The sequence below is a fragment of the Orcinus orca genome, chromosome 5 (genome assembly GCF_937001465.1).
Source record: "Orcinus orca chromosome 5, mOrcOrc1.1, whole genome shotgun sequence".
NCBI lineage: Eukaryota > Metazoa > Chordata > Mammalia > Artiodactyla > Delphinidae > Orcinus > Orcinus orca.
The window spans coordinates 147,315,013-147,331,741 of record NC_064563.1 but is presented as its reverse complement, the minus strand read 5'-3'; the positions used below and the strand labels follow the sequence as shown (position 1 = coordinate 147,331,741).

General features: G+C 60.6%; 1 protein-coding gene across 3 annotated transcripts; it reads right to left on the bottom strand.

Annotated features, from left to right (window-relative positions):
- Nucleotides 1–5,768: 5,768 nt before the first annotated feature.
- On the bottom strand, nt 5,769–15,730 carry GATD3 (glutamine amidotransferase class 1 domain containing 3). Of its 3 annotated transcripts, none has more exons than XM_049710422.1 (7): nt 15,486–15,722; nt 15,243–15,295; nt 13,716–13,829; nt 12,687–12,806; nt 10,263–10,355; nt 6,787–7,679; nt 5,769–6,308 (listed from the first exon to the last, which is right to left on the bottom strand). In XM_049710422.1, exons 1-6 carry the CDS (start codon nt 15,642–15,644, stop codon nt 7,412–7,414), a joined length of 807 nt encoding a protein of 268 aa, XP_049566379.1. In that variant the 5' UTR covers nt 15,645–15,722; the 3' UTR covers nt 5,769–6,308; nt 6,787–7,411. The 3 variants fall into 3 exon arrangements, with proteins under 3 accessions (XP_049566379.1, XP_049566380.1, XP_004264656.2); XM_049710423.1 differs by having other exon boundaries at nt 6,904–7,679; XM_004264608.4 differs by lacking the exon at nt 10,263–10,355 and having other exon boundaries at nt 5,769–6,276; nt 7,523–7,679; nt 15,486–15,730.
- Nucleotides 15,731–16,729: the final 999 nt, after the last annotated feature.

Genomic DNA, 16,729 nt, shown 5'->3' with positions numbered 1-16,729 from the left:
AAAAACCAATGAGACCAAAAGCTGGTTCTTCTTTGGAAAAATCAGTAATATTGATAAGCCTCTAGCCAAGCTAACTAAAAAGAAAACAAAAAAGATGCAAATTACTAATATGAGAAATGAAAGAGGAAACATCACTACAGATCCCATAAACATCAAAAAGATAATAAAGGAATACTATGAACAATCTATACTCACAAATTAACCTTGATAAAACTGACCAATTCCTTGAAAGACACATCCGCCAAAACTACGTAAAAAGAAACAATCTGAATAGACCTTTATCTATTAAAGGAATTGAATCAATTACTAAATAATCTTCCAAAACAGAAAGTACCAATCCCAGATAGGTTCAGTGGTGAATTCTACCAAACATTTAGAGAAAAAATTATACCAATTCTCTACAATCTCTTCCAGAAGACAGAAGCAGAAGGAATACTTGCTAACTCATTCTATGAGGCCCAGCGTCAGTCTAATATCAAAACCAGACAAAGAGGGCTTCCCTGGTGGCGCAGTGGTTGAGAGTCCGCCTGCCGATGCAGGGGACACGGGTTCGTGCCCCAGTCTAGGAAGATCCCGCATGCCGCGGAGTGGCTGGGCCCGTGAGCCATGGCCGCTGAGCCTGCGCATCTGGAGCCTGTGCTCCACAACGGGAGAGGCCACAACAGTGAGAGGCCAGCATACCGCCAAAAAAAAAAAAGAAATAAAAGTTATTCAGATGGAGAAGGAAGACATAAAAGTGTCTTTATTCACAGATGACAAGAATCAACAAAAAGCCTCCTGGGAACAAAAAAGCAATTACAGCAAGGTTGCAGGACACAAGGTTAATGTACAACACAATACGGAAGGAGAACAACTTGACTTCAAGACTTACTACAAAGCTACAGTAATTAAGACAGTGTAGGACGGGTAACAGAACAGAGAACTAGATCAGATCTAGAGAACTAGAATAGAGGCCAGAAATAGACCCACGTAAACAGACCCACATAAATCAACTGATCTTTGACAAAACAGCAAAGGCAACGCAATGGAGCAAAGATAACGAAAGGTGCTGGAACAACTGGATGCCACATGCAAAACAATGCATCTGGACAGAGACTTCACACTCCTCACAGAAACTAACTCAAAATGGATCACAGGCATAAACATAAAATGCAAAACCGTAAAACTTCTAGAACATTAGCGAAACCCTAGGTGAGCCTGGATATGGTGATGCCTTTTTAGATGTAACACCAAAGGCATGAGCCATGGAAGAAAGAACTGATAAGCTGGACTTCATTAAAACTGAACATTTCCGGGAATTCCCTGGCGGCCCAGTGGTTAGGACTCTGCGCTTTCACTGCCGAGGGCCCAGGTTCAATTCCTGGTCGGGGAACTAAGATCCCGCATGCCACACGGTGCGGCCAAAAGAAAAAAAACCTCAAACACTTCTGCTCTACAAAGACACAGTCAAGAGAATGAGAAGACAAGCCACAGGCTGAGAAAAACAATTGCAGAAGAGATATCTGAGAAAAGGCTGTTACCCAAAACATACAAACAATTCTCAAAACGTAACAAAAAGAAAATGAACAGATTTTCAAACAGATCAAAAGATCTGGAAAGACACTTCAACAAAGAAGATATACAGATGGCAAACAAGTATATGAAAAGATGCTCCATGTCATAACATCACTAGGAGAGGGAAAATCAAATAAGCTACCACCCAGCACCTATTAGTGTGGCCAAAATCCCACACCCTGACAACACCCAGTGCTGGGGAGGACGTGAAGTCCTCGTTCATTGCTGGTGGGAATGCAAAATGGTGCAGCCACTGGGGAAGACTGACTGGTGGTCTCTTGCAAACTAAACACACTCTCACCATGCAATTCAGCAGCTGTGCTCCTGGGAATTCACCCAAAGGAGCTAAAAACTTACGTCCACACAAAAACCTGCACACACGTGTTTACATCAGCTTTTTTCATAATTGCCAAAACTTGGAAGCAACCAAGACGTTACTCAGTAGGCACACGGATAAACTGTGGTCCATTCAGACGATGGTGTATCATTACAACATTAGAAAGAAATCAGCTATCGAGTCAAGAAAAGCCACGCAGGAAACTTAAATGTATAAACTAAGAGAAAGAAGCCGATCTGAAAGGCTTCATGCTCTATGATTCCAGCCATACGACATCCCGGAAAAGGCACAACTATGGAGACAGCAAAAAGATCAGTGGCTGCCAGGGGTGGGAAGACGGGAGGGATGCACAGGTGGGGCCCAGATTTCTGGAGCAAACTAGTCTGCACGATACTACAGTGGTGGGTAAGCGTCATCTCACGTCTGTCTAAACCCGTGGGACGCACACCACCAAGAGTGAGCCCCACGTACCCTGTGGACTCAGGGTGATGGCGACGCAACCGTGCAGGCCCATCGACTGTAACAGACGCGCCATTTGGTGGGGACGCTGACAATGCGGGAGGCTGTGTGCGGGGCGGGGTGGGGGAAGGTATGGGAACTCTCTGTACTTTCCAGTCAACTCTTCTGTGAACCTAAGACTGCTCTAAAGAGTAAAGTTTATCTAAAACAAACCAAAAAACGTGTTATCAAGGAAGTCTTGCAGGAATAGGAAGCTGTGGAAGGGCAGGTGTCGTCCAGCTCCGCTGGACGGCCTGCAGCTGAGGTGAGGGCGGCACGGGGCCTCCGAGTAAACCCCACGCTGGTCAGCGAGCCTCACACGCATGCACACGTGGGCATGCGCACACACAGGCCACAGACCGTGAGCTGTGGCAAGCCCTCTGCAGAGGGGCCCTGGGGCAGGGAGCTGAGGGCCGAGGGGGCTGGCGATACAGACGGGGGGCCAGGCTTTCCAGGTGGAAGGGCCTGCAGGGGCAGTGAAGAGGTGCCCACGAAGGGGCCCAATCAGACAGGGGAAAGGGCAGGGACGATGGGGTCCAGGAGGGCCACAGGCAGATGACCAGCCCTGTCCCCGCGGTGCCCGTGGTGCCCACAGGAGGAGGCCACCCAGCCAGGCCTGGTCAACCCTGGGAGCCTGCACCAGACCCAAGGACGGCTCTGCAGCGCCCCCGGCAGCCTGGTCCCCACCAAGGAGCCTCCAGGTACCCACACGCCCCGGCTGTCCTTGAGCTCCCCAGGCCCATCCCCATCAGGCCTGCTGCTCACTCTGCCACCTGCTCACTCTGCCTCTGGTCCTTGCTGAGATGGTGGCTGTCCCTTCCCTGACCACCCTCCTGCCCGGCGGGTCCCCCGATACCCTCAGGCCCCTGGCTCACCTGCTCGCGGACCCACCATCCCCCAGCCCGGGCCCCGGGAGTGCAGGGTCGTGTCCCCGTCCCCTCCCCCCGACCCCCAGCTCTGCGATGCTGCTGGCAAGAAGCAGGCGCTCAATCCTCGTCAGGCGAATTCGTGCCTGGACTCCCTCTGGCTCTGGGCTGCTGGGGCCCCTCTCGGGCTTTGGAATGTTTCAGACATTTCCAGAGCCAGGTTCTCTGCCGGTCCTTCTGCCTGACCCAGGGCCCCCCTTCGGGGACCCCCACCCAGGACTGGCGCCAGGGTTAAGCGGGCAGATGCAATGCCGACAGGACAGCGTGTTGGCTGTCACCGGACTTCACCCCGCGGTGGCCATCCTGGACCGGGCGACCAGGCATTTCGTGTGGAAAAGTCCAGGGTGGACAACAGGGAACTGCGAGGTGACACCAAGTGACTACACATTCTCTGGGGACTTCCTTGTGAGTCTGCCCTTCCCTCTCCAGCCGCCTGCCCTCTGGCCGGGTCCCAGCAGGTGGCAGCAGAGGAGGTGGAATCCAGGCAGCCTGCTCCCTGTGGGTCTCCACCTCTCGGGCACTGATGCCCCACTGCCCCTGAGACCGCCCCCGCCCCGCGCCTGTGAGATAAACTCAAGCAAGCGGGGCTCCAGGTGGCCTCGCAGTGACACCTCTCGGGCCACTGAAGCCCACTCTGCTCTGTGGGCACATCCCCTGGCATTTCCAGAAGCGATGAATCAAATGCAGAGCGGAATGACTCATCAACACCAATTCTAGACAAACCGCTGATCTAAACACAGAGGCGAAACAACCGTTAACACGAGGATAACACAGGAAAATGCCCTCATTCCTGCGGGAAGGAGTTTTCTTCCACAGAAAGACAGAAAAACACCAACGGTAAAGGGTGATCAACAGGCCAACATTAATTCAGGAGGATCTGCTCATCAAGACCACTCGGCACGAAAAGACAAAGTGGGAGAAAACACGTGCGACCCACTGAACTGACAAAGGACCTACAACCAGAGCACAAAGCAGCTCCAATCACAAAACGCGGACAGACAACCGACAGCGAACGGCCCGAAACTCCAACAGACGCTTTGCCAAAGAGGGTCCCCAAAGGGCCAGGAAATAAACAGAGAGGAGATGGGGCCTCAGCGGACATGAGGGAGAGGCCGGAGAAAACCACGGGAACACCTTCCACAGCCACCGAGGTGGCAGGAATGAAAAAAGAAGGTCCAACAGACCCCAGGGCCAGATGCCCGTATCCTGGGGCGAGGCACACGGGAGCTGAACACACCACACCACACCCGGAGCCCAGGGGCCACACCCTCGGCACGCTCCCCAGAGGCCACGCTCACGGGACACGGATGGCCAGTGGAGAACCCTCCTGAAACGTTTCTGTAAAAGAAAGTCACGCAACCAGGACACACACCATTGCCTGGGCATTCCCCTGGTGCCGAGCGGACCTGGGCTGGTGATGCTGTGGTCTTTGGATCCAGGTGGCAGGTCATTCCATGAAAACTCACCGAGGTGCACACCTGTGATTTTGCATTCTTCTACGTGCATGTGCATGTACACACACACACACACACACACACACACACAAATCTGTACAAAATGTTTCAGTGAACAAATTTCTTAGGATGAGCTGTTAACCTCACCTCTGACGGGCCCTGCAAGGCTCTCTTGACCAAGGACAATGCTGGCCAGTGTGGCTGGTGCCTGCAGGTGTGCCTCAGGGGCTTGTGTCCCATGGGACCCAGCGTCGTGGGAGGAGGACAGGCCACCAGAGAACAGAGCTGCCGTGCAGGGAAGACTGCCTGACGTGAGATACCAAGGGAGCTAAGCGGACCAGGTGGGCGTGGGCTCAGGCTCTACGGCTCCTTCCACAGGCCCGGCCCTCCCCGAGCTCCCTCAGACCCTGGAAAACTGCTAGAGGCGTGTCCATCGGTGGGGCAGGGTGAGGGGCGGCGTGGGCGACCTGTGACTGCACTCCACCCCTAGGCCACCAGGACACAGCTCAACGTGGACTGGACCCAACTGAACAGCCCGCTGCGTCGGCCCCGGCAGCTTTCTCAGGACCAGACGACGTGCCGGCTCCGAGCACCCGGGGCGCCACCCTGGGTCACGGAGGACAGGCCAGCGGGGCTGCGCTCTGACGGGCGAAGCCCCCCCACCCCTGCGAGCCGGCCCAGGACAGAAGCCACACGCCTACAGAAGGGCGCCCGCCAGCCTGCCGGCTCACACTTCATCGCTCCTCCCGCACGGCCCACGCCCCCTCCCGGGGCCTGGGCCCACCTGCAGGTCCACACAGGCTGAGCACCTGCAGCCTCCCTTCCTGAAACAAGGAGACCTGAGCCTAAGGTACGGAGCCTCGTGTGTGGCCCTCACCTGCTGGGCTCAGGGGGCCTGGAGCAGAACTGCCCCTGTCTGTTTCGGAAAGAAGTTTCCTCTCCCCAAAGGGCCTGCCTGCTCTAGAAAGCCGTTGACTGTTCTAATTAATACGTGCTCACTCCAGGTTAGAGAAGCTTTAATTGTCGAGGAGGCGGTATTCTGGTCTCCTGATTATCAGATTTACAAACGTAAAGACTGTTTCCTTCCGAATACTAAGTAAGGTGCTCTGACGCGAGCCCGGCCTAGGACTGCCGTCCTCTCTCGCCCTCCTGCTGGCGCAGAAAGGCAGACTTGATCTCAAGCTGGAAGCTGCACACGAGGCCAGGTGCCAGCGCCCCTCAGACGGTGGGCCCTGCCGCCCCGGCCTCACTCCTTGAGAGGGAGTCTACCCCGGACCCCGAGCGTTTCCTTACAAAGAAAATGCCTGCAGGTTTAAGCGAAGAAATCAATTCCTGCCCGGTTCCAAGCTGACAGGCGAGCAGCCCCGCGCCGAGGGCCTCACTTGCTGGCGAGTTCCAGCACCTTGCTCACCATGGCCCCGAGCCCGTCGTGAATGTGGTGGAAGGCCGTGTCACACATGAAGGCCGGGGTCGTGACCACCTTGTTCTTCCAGTCCACGTGAGCCTCGTGCACACAGGTTACGGAAGAACACTGCACAGCTGGAGCAGACGGCGCGTGGCGTCAGGCGCCGCCCACCCTCCCAGACGCGCGCCCCACCCCCACCCCCTCCCAGACGCGCACCCCACCCCCACCCCAGCGCCACCCGGAAGACAGCTGGAGCAGACGGCGCGTGGCGTCAGGCACCGCCCACCCCTCCCAGACGCGCACCCCACCCCCACCCCAGCGCCACCTGGAAGGGGTTTTCTGCACCCCCTGCGCTACTTTAACTGAAAACCCTGGAACCTGACCCCACGGGCTGCTTCCTAACACACGTCCCAGCAGGGGGCCTCACGGGACCCATGGCTGCAGACGTGGGCCTGACGCCCGAGCACCAGCCGGGACCCCGGGGCCACCCTGAAGGCAGCGCAGCACCGCCATCCTTCGCGTCGAGAGACTGCATTAGAGGCTTGTCCGAATGCCCGCTGTGAGCACGGGGCAACCGGACCCGGGCCCCGCCTCAGCACAGAGGCGCCTCACCTCCTCCCTGAGACCTGCTTCCTGGGCCAACGCCAAGCCCCAGGTCCGGGGCTGGCGACTCTGTGCTGGAAGGGGAGGGACATTCACGCCTGAAACTGCCTGCAAGTAGAGACACACCGAGGAGCGCGCCCCGGCCAGGACAGACGCCGGAGGGTAACGGGCTGGTCTCCTGCGCCTCCTGGGGCCCCGCGCTGTTCTGCTGCTGACTCCGGCCCCCATGGAGACCCTCGGGTCCAGGCGCAGAGCTGGAAGGCGGGTAGCCTGTGGCCTGAGGCTCTCTACAGCCGCAGCGCACCCTGGTGACCTCAGACACAGAGGACCCGCTTGCAGGAGGAATGGGGGCGACAAGGCTGCCGGGGGTGGCCCTCCGTCTGGGCCACCCAGGGGACTGCCACCAGATAAGGACAAGCAGCCCTCGCGTCTGCCACCCCGGCCTTTGGCCCGGCACCGGGTACTCACTCTCCCTCCGCCACAGGCAGCGCCCTACCCACCCGCCGCGAGCCACGGCCGTCTCCTCACCCGACCCACCGAGCCCCCCGCCTGGGGTGTGCTGAGCTCAGCCAGTGTCACTGCGGGGACTTGGGAACGTGACCACTGCACGGCGGAGGGGTCACAGCCTCGGGTGCTACGCCCCTCCACGCACATGCCCTGGTCGCCCCGGCTGTGCAGCACCCCAGGGTGGCCCCGAGGGGCCAGAGGGCGGTTTCCCACGTCGCCCCCGCTGCTGGAAGGATATGGTCACTCCCGTCACGCAGTGCTTGGCACCCAGGGCTTTGATGACCTGCGCGGTCCCAGCGTGCGGCCACCTGCCGCCTTCCTCCTGCTCGTGGCCCACGGTGACCTCGACACTTCTGAGCACTTTGGCCGCGAGGACGGGAGCGATGCAGCACAAGCTGAAAGGCGAGGAAAGGAGGATCAGCTCAGGGCTGTGAATGTGGCCGCAAGGCCGGGGGCCCAGCAAGTCATGCTTAGAGAATGCGGTCAGCCTCAGAAAGGGGCACAGACACCAATGCCGTGGGGACGGAACACCCAGTGCCAGAGCCTCTGCAGCTCCGCGGGCTGGAGCCTGCCCCTGCCCCTGCCCCTGGGCTGCCCGTGGCAGTTGTGACCAGTGGAGCATGGGGCGGCCTCCAGGCACCCGGCGTCAGGCTGGAGAGCGGCGGAGGGCAGCCAGCTGAGCCCCGGCCGCCAGACACGCACCAGGCACCTGACACGGTGCCCAGGGTGCAAAGGTCCACCCGGAGAGAAGGCCACAGACGGCGGCGCTGTCTCAGCCCAAGCTTTAGGGTGGGTTTGTCGCACAGCAACAGAGAAGCCCAGCTGTACTGACCAGCTGAGACCCATCCCCTTCTCTGGAGGGGACGCAGGGGGCTGGGGGACACGGTCCAAGCAGCAGCCTCGCCTGACCTGCCGCTGCGGAGCCAGGGGCCCTGTCCTGGCGGCATGCCAAACCCTCCCCAGGTCCCCGTGAGCAGGCTGCCCGGAGGCGTCCAAGCCCTGCAGGTCTATGCCGGACGCCTGCCCTCGGGGCTCCTCCGAGGTCCTGCTCTTCACCGGGGGCCCCACCCGGCAACTCCTGGGCCCCTGGATCAGCCAACACGGAGGCCCCCAGCAGCCAGGGCGTCACCAGGGCCCTGCCCCCGCGAGAACATGCGTGACGCCTGCCACAGCTGCTCCAGCCGGGCCGGTCCCCCTCCCCTGGGGTCCACACCCCTCTGGCTGGCGCCCACCACCCCGTCTGCTCAACTGGTCCTCTGAGCTGACCGCAACACAACGTGGTGAGGACACACCTACACGCTCGTTCAGTGCCGAGACAACTGCCACAGCTCCTGTTCAGGGACCACGAGACAAACCCCCTCAGCCCCGAGCAGGTGAGCGTCATCGCAACGGCCATCTCGGGAATCTGTCACGTCAGCAGGTCCCCAGGCACCTGACTCTGCGGGCGATGTCCGAGACGAAGGCTGGGCTGCCTGCCCGTCCTTGGCCGGGGGCTCCCGCACTGCACAGAGGGAAGCACGGGCCCGGCAGCAGAGCCGGCTGGACCCCTTGCTCTGTCCGTGCTTCTGACGAGGTCAAGGAGCGACGGGCGGCCCGGAAGGGGGGCGCGAGGTGCCCTGACCCGGAAAGGGCGTTCTGCACGCGGCCAGACAGCGCTGCTGCTTTTAGAGACAGACGCGTAGGCGGCCGCACGAGGGGCTGAACGGAGCTGCCCACAGTGACACGGCAGCCGGTACAGGACCGTGTCACTGTCCCACACCCTCCACCCCAGGGTGACCCGGGTTCTTCTCCAGCTCAGCTGAGAGGCGCCTGTTCACTCAAGTGGACAGGGTGCCTGCCGTGAGGTGGCCAATCTGCTGGGCTTCTGTCCCGTTTGTCGTGCTTTTTAGAGAAAGGGAGCTGGGTCCCCGCCCCGGGCGCTCGCCCCTACACACCGGTGCTGCCCCAGCGGGCCCCCAGGAGGTGATCGGCTGGGCGCCGCGAGGGCAGGCATGCCCCGGGCTATGGCCGCTGGTGGGGGTGCCTGCGACGCTGAGCGGGCAGGGCCTCCAGTGAGTGGCCACAGGTCTGGGAAGGACGGGGCCCCTGGGGGACTGTCCTCTGCAGCCTCTGTGCCCCGTTCAGACCCAATGCTCTAACACCCTCATTCTTCTCCAGTTTCCAACGGGAGGCAGCGAGCAGCCATGTGATGGAAAGCCCGGCAGATTTTGTTCTTAGTGCATCTGTGCACTGCTGTGCTCCTGGGAGGACTTCCCCAGCCAGGGATGACTCCAAAGCGTGCGACCCACACGCCCCAGCACCAGCGCCGTGCGCCGACGCCCGTGGTAAAGCAGCACCGAGGCCCCCCCCCCCCCCAGGACGCTCGTGGGACGGGCAGCCTGACAAGCAGGTCTGACGGTGGGGTCGCCGCCACTCGTCCGCAAGCGCCTCCTGGTGTGGGTTACGACTGGCCTCGCCCGTCTGCCAGGCCGAGGACCCCGGGCCAGGCTGTGAGCAGTGGCTGGGCCCGTGAATGTGGGCCCAGTGTGTGGCCACCGCAGGATCCGGTCCCCAAGGAAGGGCAGCTGAGAGCGACAGGGGTCGGGAATGGTGCTCACGGCAGCCGTGGCATGAGGAAGGACAGGGGCCAGCTAGCCGAGGGGTGCTCCAAGCCAGGACGGGAAGGCGGAGGCCAGGCATGGGGAGAGGACTGGCAAAGGCTGGGGGCCACGGAAGGACTTGGGAACCTTCTAGACCCTGAGAGGATCATCCCCTCCCCTCCTAAGTCATCAGGAGAAATTAACGAAACCACACGACCACAGAATTTTCAGAGCAGGAAGGCGCCTGTGAGATCACACGAAACCCCCTCAGTTATAACAAGAAAAGGGGCTGAGGGTCTCCAAGACCACACAGCTCCAGGCGCCAGCTCCTGGCTGTGAGCCACGGCCTCGGCCACCGCCCTCCCTCCACCACTGCCGGGCCCGCTGGGCCACACGTACCCGATGGGCTTCCCGGCCTGGTGGAACTCCTTCAGGACGCGTTCCACGTCTTTATTCACCTTGCAGTCGCCCCCGTCTACGGCGAACGTGCTCCTGCCACGAGAAGAGGCTTCCTTAGACCGCAGGGCTCAACACCTGCCTGCCTGGGGAGCCCCAGCCCCACTCCCCACCCCCCGGGATCCTGCGTGCTCCACGAACTTCTCAGCAACTGCAGAAAGTGACACGTGTGTGCAAGTACGTGTGCACGGCCTTTCACGTAATTACACGTACACATGTGTATTTTTTTCTATTTTTTGAAACATAAAGCAGCGTGGGAGGTTAAAGGCAGGGAGGCCAGCAGAGGTGAAGGGGAAGCTGACACGCAGGCGCTCGGGCCGTGAGCTCGGCCCACCCAGGAACAGCAGGACGTGCCATTGGCCCCAAACCAGCGACAGATGCTGCCCTTCACTAACAAGGAAGAGAAACCCAAACCAAACAAGAGGCCGTCTCTTTCACCACAGCAGGACCGCGGGGGGGTCTGGAACGGCCTCCCTCCCGGTCGGCGGGCTCACACCAGTACTGTCTCTTTGGAAGGCAAACTCAGACCCATCAAATTTCAAAGGCCACGCCTCTCAGCCAGGAGCCCCATCCCGGGCTTCCTCCACCTCGTTCACGGGGTTGACGCCTCTGCCCCAGGCACCCTGTGCGTCGCGCGCACGACGGGACAACCTGTGCGTGTGAGGGATGCCGGCTACCCTGAAGCGGTTTCTCAGGTTACATACTTTAAACACATGTACGTCAGTCGTACCTCCAAAAGGTGTAAGACAAAAGAGAGAACGGGAAGTCCGGGAGTCCCGTCAGCACTGGGTCGCCTACACAACGGGATCTGTGTGTGCGGCTGCCAGACGTTTAAGGGACAAGCCTCAGCGTTAAGTGAAAGACGCCAAGTGCAGAACGAGAGGCTACCATCTGGTTGGATTTTTAACGCAGACATATACGTGACTCTCTCGGAAAATGAAAAGCTGGCAGCATTGCCACAGGTGATCCTGGGGTCCCAAGCAGGAAGAACTGGGCTTCCACAGTGAATGTGTCATACAGACCTCGCCTGCTGCCCCCTGTGTGCCGCACAGACCGCTGATGAGCCGGCCTTTCCTCTGGAAAGGTCAGAAAGACTGGGACCAGCGGCCAGAAATCCCAGCTTCCCCCAGGGGTCTGGGAGGCCACAGACACGGATGCTGACCCAAGGCCCTGCCTCCTTGTACACCGAGACGCACCACCACTAAGTCACCCGAGGCAGGGTGTCAGCCACGCCAGGGACATAACCCCAACGCACCCTCAAGCTACCCTCACACCAGGCGAGGTCTAAGGGCTGAGAGAAGGCACAGGGTCTGTGAATCCAGCTCATCTTTCAGAGAAAGAAACCCGGTCCCGTAAGAAGGACAAGGCCAGCCGACGCAGACTGTGATCCGCCATCTCCCACCAGGGGGCTCAGGAGGATGGCGATGCAGGGAAAGCACTCCCAGGCTGGCTCTGGGAGAGGGAGTGGACACGAGGCAGGGCAGGGGTCCAGGCGGGAGGAAGGACTGTGGGAAAACCGGTGGGAACGTGGAGAAAAGAGGTGCTCTGGTGACGGCTGCAAGCAGAAAGGAGCCTCAAGATGTCAGGACGCGGAAGGACCAAGTGCAGAGGTGGACCTCAGGGAACGTAACCGCCTCTGCCCCCGCTCCTGGGTGCACGGCGCCCGGACAGACAGAGCGCCAGCTGGGAGGCCCTCGCGCTGCTGCGGGAACCTCAATGACCAAGTGGTCAACTGACCAAAACGCACGTAGTCCAGGCTGTGACGCATGCTGCCCCGTGTTTAAAGCCCCAAAGCCGCGGGGCGCAGCTGCTGGGTGCTTTCCTGCAGTCCTCGAGCCCCCTCCGTCACGGGAGCAGCAGCCCCGCGCCACGTCGGAAGGGACGTGCTGGGCCAGCAAGGCCAGCGCAAGAGAATTTCCATGAAACGCGGAGAAGAAAGAAAGGAACGAGAGAACAAAAAGAGAACCTGAAACCCAAAGTACATCACAGCTGCGGTGTGACGGCCTCCTAGGCTTGAGGTCCAGTTACCGTGGCAACAACCCAAACAGCAAAAAAAAGATCTCCCTTCCTCCGGTCAGGACCATCCTCCCAACGGCCCAACCAGAAAGGCACTTTTCCGCGCTGCAAGGTCCACAGGAGAGCAGGTGTCTGCAGGGAACACGTACACGGACGGGTTCTGATGTGACGAGACCCTAGCACCATACCTGGATGGCCAGGTCCCAGGAGCCTCCTCCCACCAGGGTTCCCTGTCATGGGGCAGCTGCGTCGTCGCTGGGCCAGACCCCCCAAGAGCTGCTCCCGTCACCACCGCATCCCCGTCTAACAGTCCAGGGGAAAAGCAGGAGAGCCCCGAGCCGAAACACGTACAGGTTTTTGGCGGCTCCGAAGCCCCCGGGGAAGACGGCCGCGTCGTGGTTAGCAGCGCTGAGTTTGGCCAGGTCGGTGATCTTGCCGCGGGCGATCCTCGCGGACTCAGTCAGAACATTCCTGGGGAAGAGCAGAGAGAGGCCCCCAGCAGGTTCAGTGTGTGGACAGACGGGAGAACGGGGCAGGAAGGAGCCTCCACGAGACAAGAGGACCTGTTCTCCCGGCTCACAGGCGGTGCGGGTTGCTCCCCAGAAAAGGCGCCACAGCGACAGTGACCACAGCCGGTCTGTGCTCGAAACGTCCCCTGGAGCCCTTTCAGATGGGCGCTTCCGAACCACCACGCCTAGTCACCCGGACTCCTGTGTCAGGCAGGGCCACCAGGGAGCATTTGGCGCTGGGAACGGACGGTGATGGAACCGCGGGGGCAGCGTTAAGAAGCAACTCTGAGGGACGAGTGAGGCAGCCCCGGACCGGCCGCAGAGGGAGCTCCTCCCAGCCCCGGCTGCGCGGCCCAGGGCCCGGGTCCTGACTGGGCCGCAGCCCCAGGAGACGGCACCGCGGCTCCTTCCCACCGCCCCGTCTCTCACTGTCTGCACCCGCTGGAGGGCACCTGGGAACCACAGCCCCCAGGGGCCATCGCCCTGCAGTCTGGGCCAGGCTGGAGCGGGGAGGTGGGTCTCAGCGGATGTGAGGCCAGGGCCGCACTCCCCTCGGGAACAGAAATGCTGGTGGGAGCTGCTCACAGATACGTGGGTCCAAACGGGTGGACGAGGATTGAGACCAAATGAACGCACGGGCATTCGGTGAGAACGAAGGCGCGAGGAGCTCACTCAGGGGGAACCTTCCTCCACTGCTCCAACAGTGCTGGACGGCGAGGGACGTCCTGGGGTCCGGCACAGCGTCAGGACCACTGCTGCCAGGTCCCCTTAAACGCGGACTCGGCTCCCAGCTAAGACGAAGCGACCGCGCGCACGTTCTTGGGGAGTTTCAACCTGTGCACGTTCAAGGACAACGAGGAGGGGCCCGTACCTGGTTTCGCCCTCAGAAGGCTGCCCCTTGGTGTGGTCAATCACGTGCATCTGAGGGATGTCAGGAGCGAAGATCTGGACCTCGGCCCCCGCACGGCTCAGGTGAACCAGTATCCTGCACAGGAGGGAATCAGACCAGACATGTGCCTGGCCCAGCTTTACCTGCCACCGGGTGTTTAAAAACAGTGTTTTAGGTGACTGACAGGTATACACTTCTCACACAGGTTAACAACCTCCATGCTTTGCAAAAAGTCACGACTGGCTTGCTAGCGACCCCAATGCCCTCTATTTGAGTGCGCTGTCACTGAACTGGCCTGTGGAGACCAGCTAGCCGCCCCCAAGCTCCCTTTACAAACCAGGCCGTAGGGACGGGTGACCCGGCAACTGTCACAGCCTGGATGTCTGCATTCCCAGGCTCCTTCTGGGTGTTCTTCCTCCCATGGGCCAATCCACAATGGCCTCGAGGGGTTGAGGAGAGCTTTTAGTCTCGAAAGTAAGTTCAGCTCCTGGTCTCCCCAACCTTCCCCTTATGGGGATGGGAGACACCCACGCAACCCTGGGGGCTGCTACTGATGCCAGCATCTACCAAGGGTTGCTCTGCGGCAGGTCTGAGTCCAAACACTGGCACGAAACCTGTCCCTGGCAGTGCTGTCACTACCCACTTCCAGAGAAAGAGGAGACACGAGACCCCAAGACAGATCACAGCTGTCCCCTGGTAGGGCTGGGACCCCTGGACTGGGGTTCAGCTCCTCGGAACCTCGCGGGCACTCGACCTACAACTCCTTGCTCTGCCCGGGAGGTTTCAAGCTGCTGGCTATTCCTCACCGCCTCCTCTCTCCTGCCCCACCCTGCTCAGCCCCCATCAGGAAACTCCTGGCCCTCTCCACCCACCAGCCCAGAACGCTCTAAAGTTCACTCTCTGTCCGGCCACCGCCAGCACCCGCTGGCCACGCCCAGCGGCCACCCCCAGACACCAGCCTCAGGCTCCTCCGGGGACCAGCGAGGCCCCGCAATTGGGAGGGGTGTGTTCCCCAACCACCACCTAACTCTCCCCTTCAACTAACTCTGAACCTGACAGCCCCTACGGTCCTGCTCACAGGAACTTTTTAAGTAAATCGATCAAAGGACAAACTACTCGGCAACAGCTGGCAGGCTACCCCAATGACATCGGTCTACGGCGAGGTCACTGCACAGCCCTTAAAAATCATGCTGTAAAGACGGAGAAGAGCTCTCTGATTTCCAACACGCAGGACCGTTTGATCCCAATGTGTACAACACGTGGGTGTGGAAAAACAGCAGAACAAATGTTAAGTGGTTAGCACTGTGTTTAGTATCACAGGTGATACTAAAAAGCTCATTTTATATCTCCCTGTACGTTACACGCATTGAGTTTAAACGTCGTCCTTCGCGCCGCCCTGAGTCTGGTCCAGCAGTCCTCTCTGCCTTCCTAACCAGCAGGAAGGCTTCTCCGAACGGTTCAGGAAAAGGGGGACCGCCCCTCCCGAGGGCGAGCCGCCCAGGGGCTTACGATGAGGCCTCATGGAGCTCTGTCCCGTCGTAGACCCCGCATCCGGACAGCACCTGCAGGGATGGAGGGCCGGTCACGGGGGCCACGCGGTCCACCGGGCGGGCCGACCGCCTCCCGCAAGGGGAGGGGCCGACCTGGGGGAGAGGGAGGTCAGCGCGAGGGAGGCGGTGGGGGGCGGAGGGGCCGCCCGCGGGCACGGGGAGGGTGGGAAGGCCGACCTCGGCGCCCCGCCCGTCCGCTCACCACTGCGACCCTGGCCACGGGGCGCGGCGCGGAGGCGTGGAAGGCCGCGCGCGGGGACTGCGCCGCTCCGCCGAACGGCAGCGCACACAGGCCGGAGCGCGGCGCGAAGGCGGCGGTCACCGCTAGCCTGGACGCCACCAGAGCCCGGAGGGCCGCCATCCTGCGCGAGGACACCGGGGTCGCACGGTCACGGTGAACGGAGCCGCGCCTGCGCACTGCCGCCGCCCTGCCCGCGAGCGCGCCGGTGGGCGGGGCCGCGCCTGCGCAGTCGCCCGTGGCTCGCGCTCAACCCGGCAGGGGCTCGTGGCTCCGCAGCAGGTCCACGCGGCTTTGGGCACCGCCCCCGTCCCGCCCCGCCCCGCGGCGGCGTCGCCAGGAGGCGCGCACGGTCGCGGTTGCCGAGAAGCGCTGTGCTGAGATAGGGGCTCTGGAGTTAACTTGTGTCGTCAAGAGGCCTCAACGTGACTCCGCGACACCGAGTGGCCGGTGCCCAAGTGTCCAGTTCTCATCTGCGCCCCCCTTTCCCGGCCGCTGAGTCCAGGCCGGAGTGAGGCCCTCCCGCTGCAGCGGCCCGGCGCCCCTCCCCTCCTGCTCTTCGCCTTTCTGTTGACGTGGGTCCTTTTGTAACCCATCTGGTTGTGCAGAGGGAAGGCTAGATATGAGGCCAGGTCTTTGCAGAGAAAGAGGTTTATCACAGGAGGGCCAAGCAAGAACGGGCGTAGAGGTGCGGTGCGAAGCTCAGATTTGTGTCCCCGGGGGCCGCTGAGGGGATATTTATCAGGAAGTCGGGAGCAAGAAGGGGAGGGGGGCTCGGATATGAATGGTGGAAAGTTAGTGTAAGTTTCAGTGTAAGTATCAAGAGCTCTCCTGCGCAGGCGCTGGGGCTGCTAGTTACGCCTCTGACCGGTCGCAGGTGCAAATTGGCGGTACGGGGTGTAACATGCAGTGGGGTTTTGGCCCGTGACGTCTAAAGGTCACTATTGTAGTCCCTCGTTCTAGCCCTTCAGTGTGCCTGCGCAACGCTCGGTCGGCGGGGCTGTCAGCAAGTTTGTTTCCCTGGTCCTCTGCAGGTGTTTGGTGTTCTCTATGTCATTTTGTTTCTACCTTGTAGAAACTTGTATCCTTGTAACTCGCAGGTGGTGATTTCAGTCCATGCCTGTCTTTGGATCATTGCTCAGTCTTGAGGGATGAGGGGTGACCACCGCTCTAGCCGCTTTCTGCTGCTAAGGGCGAAGGCCCAGCAG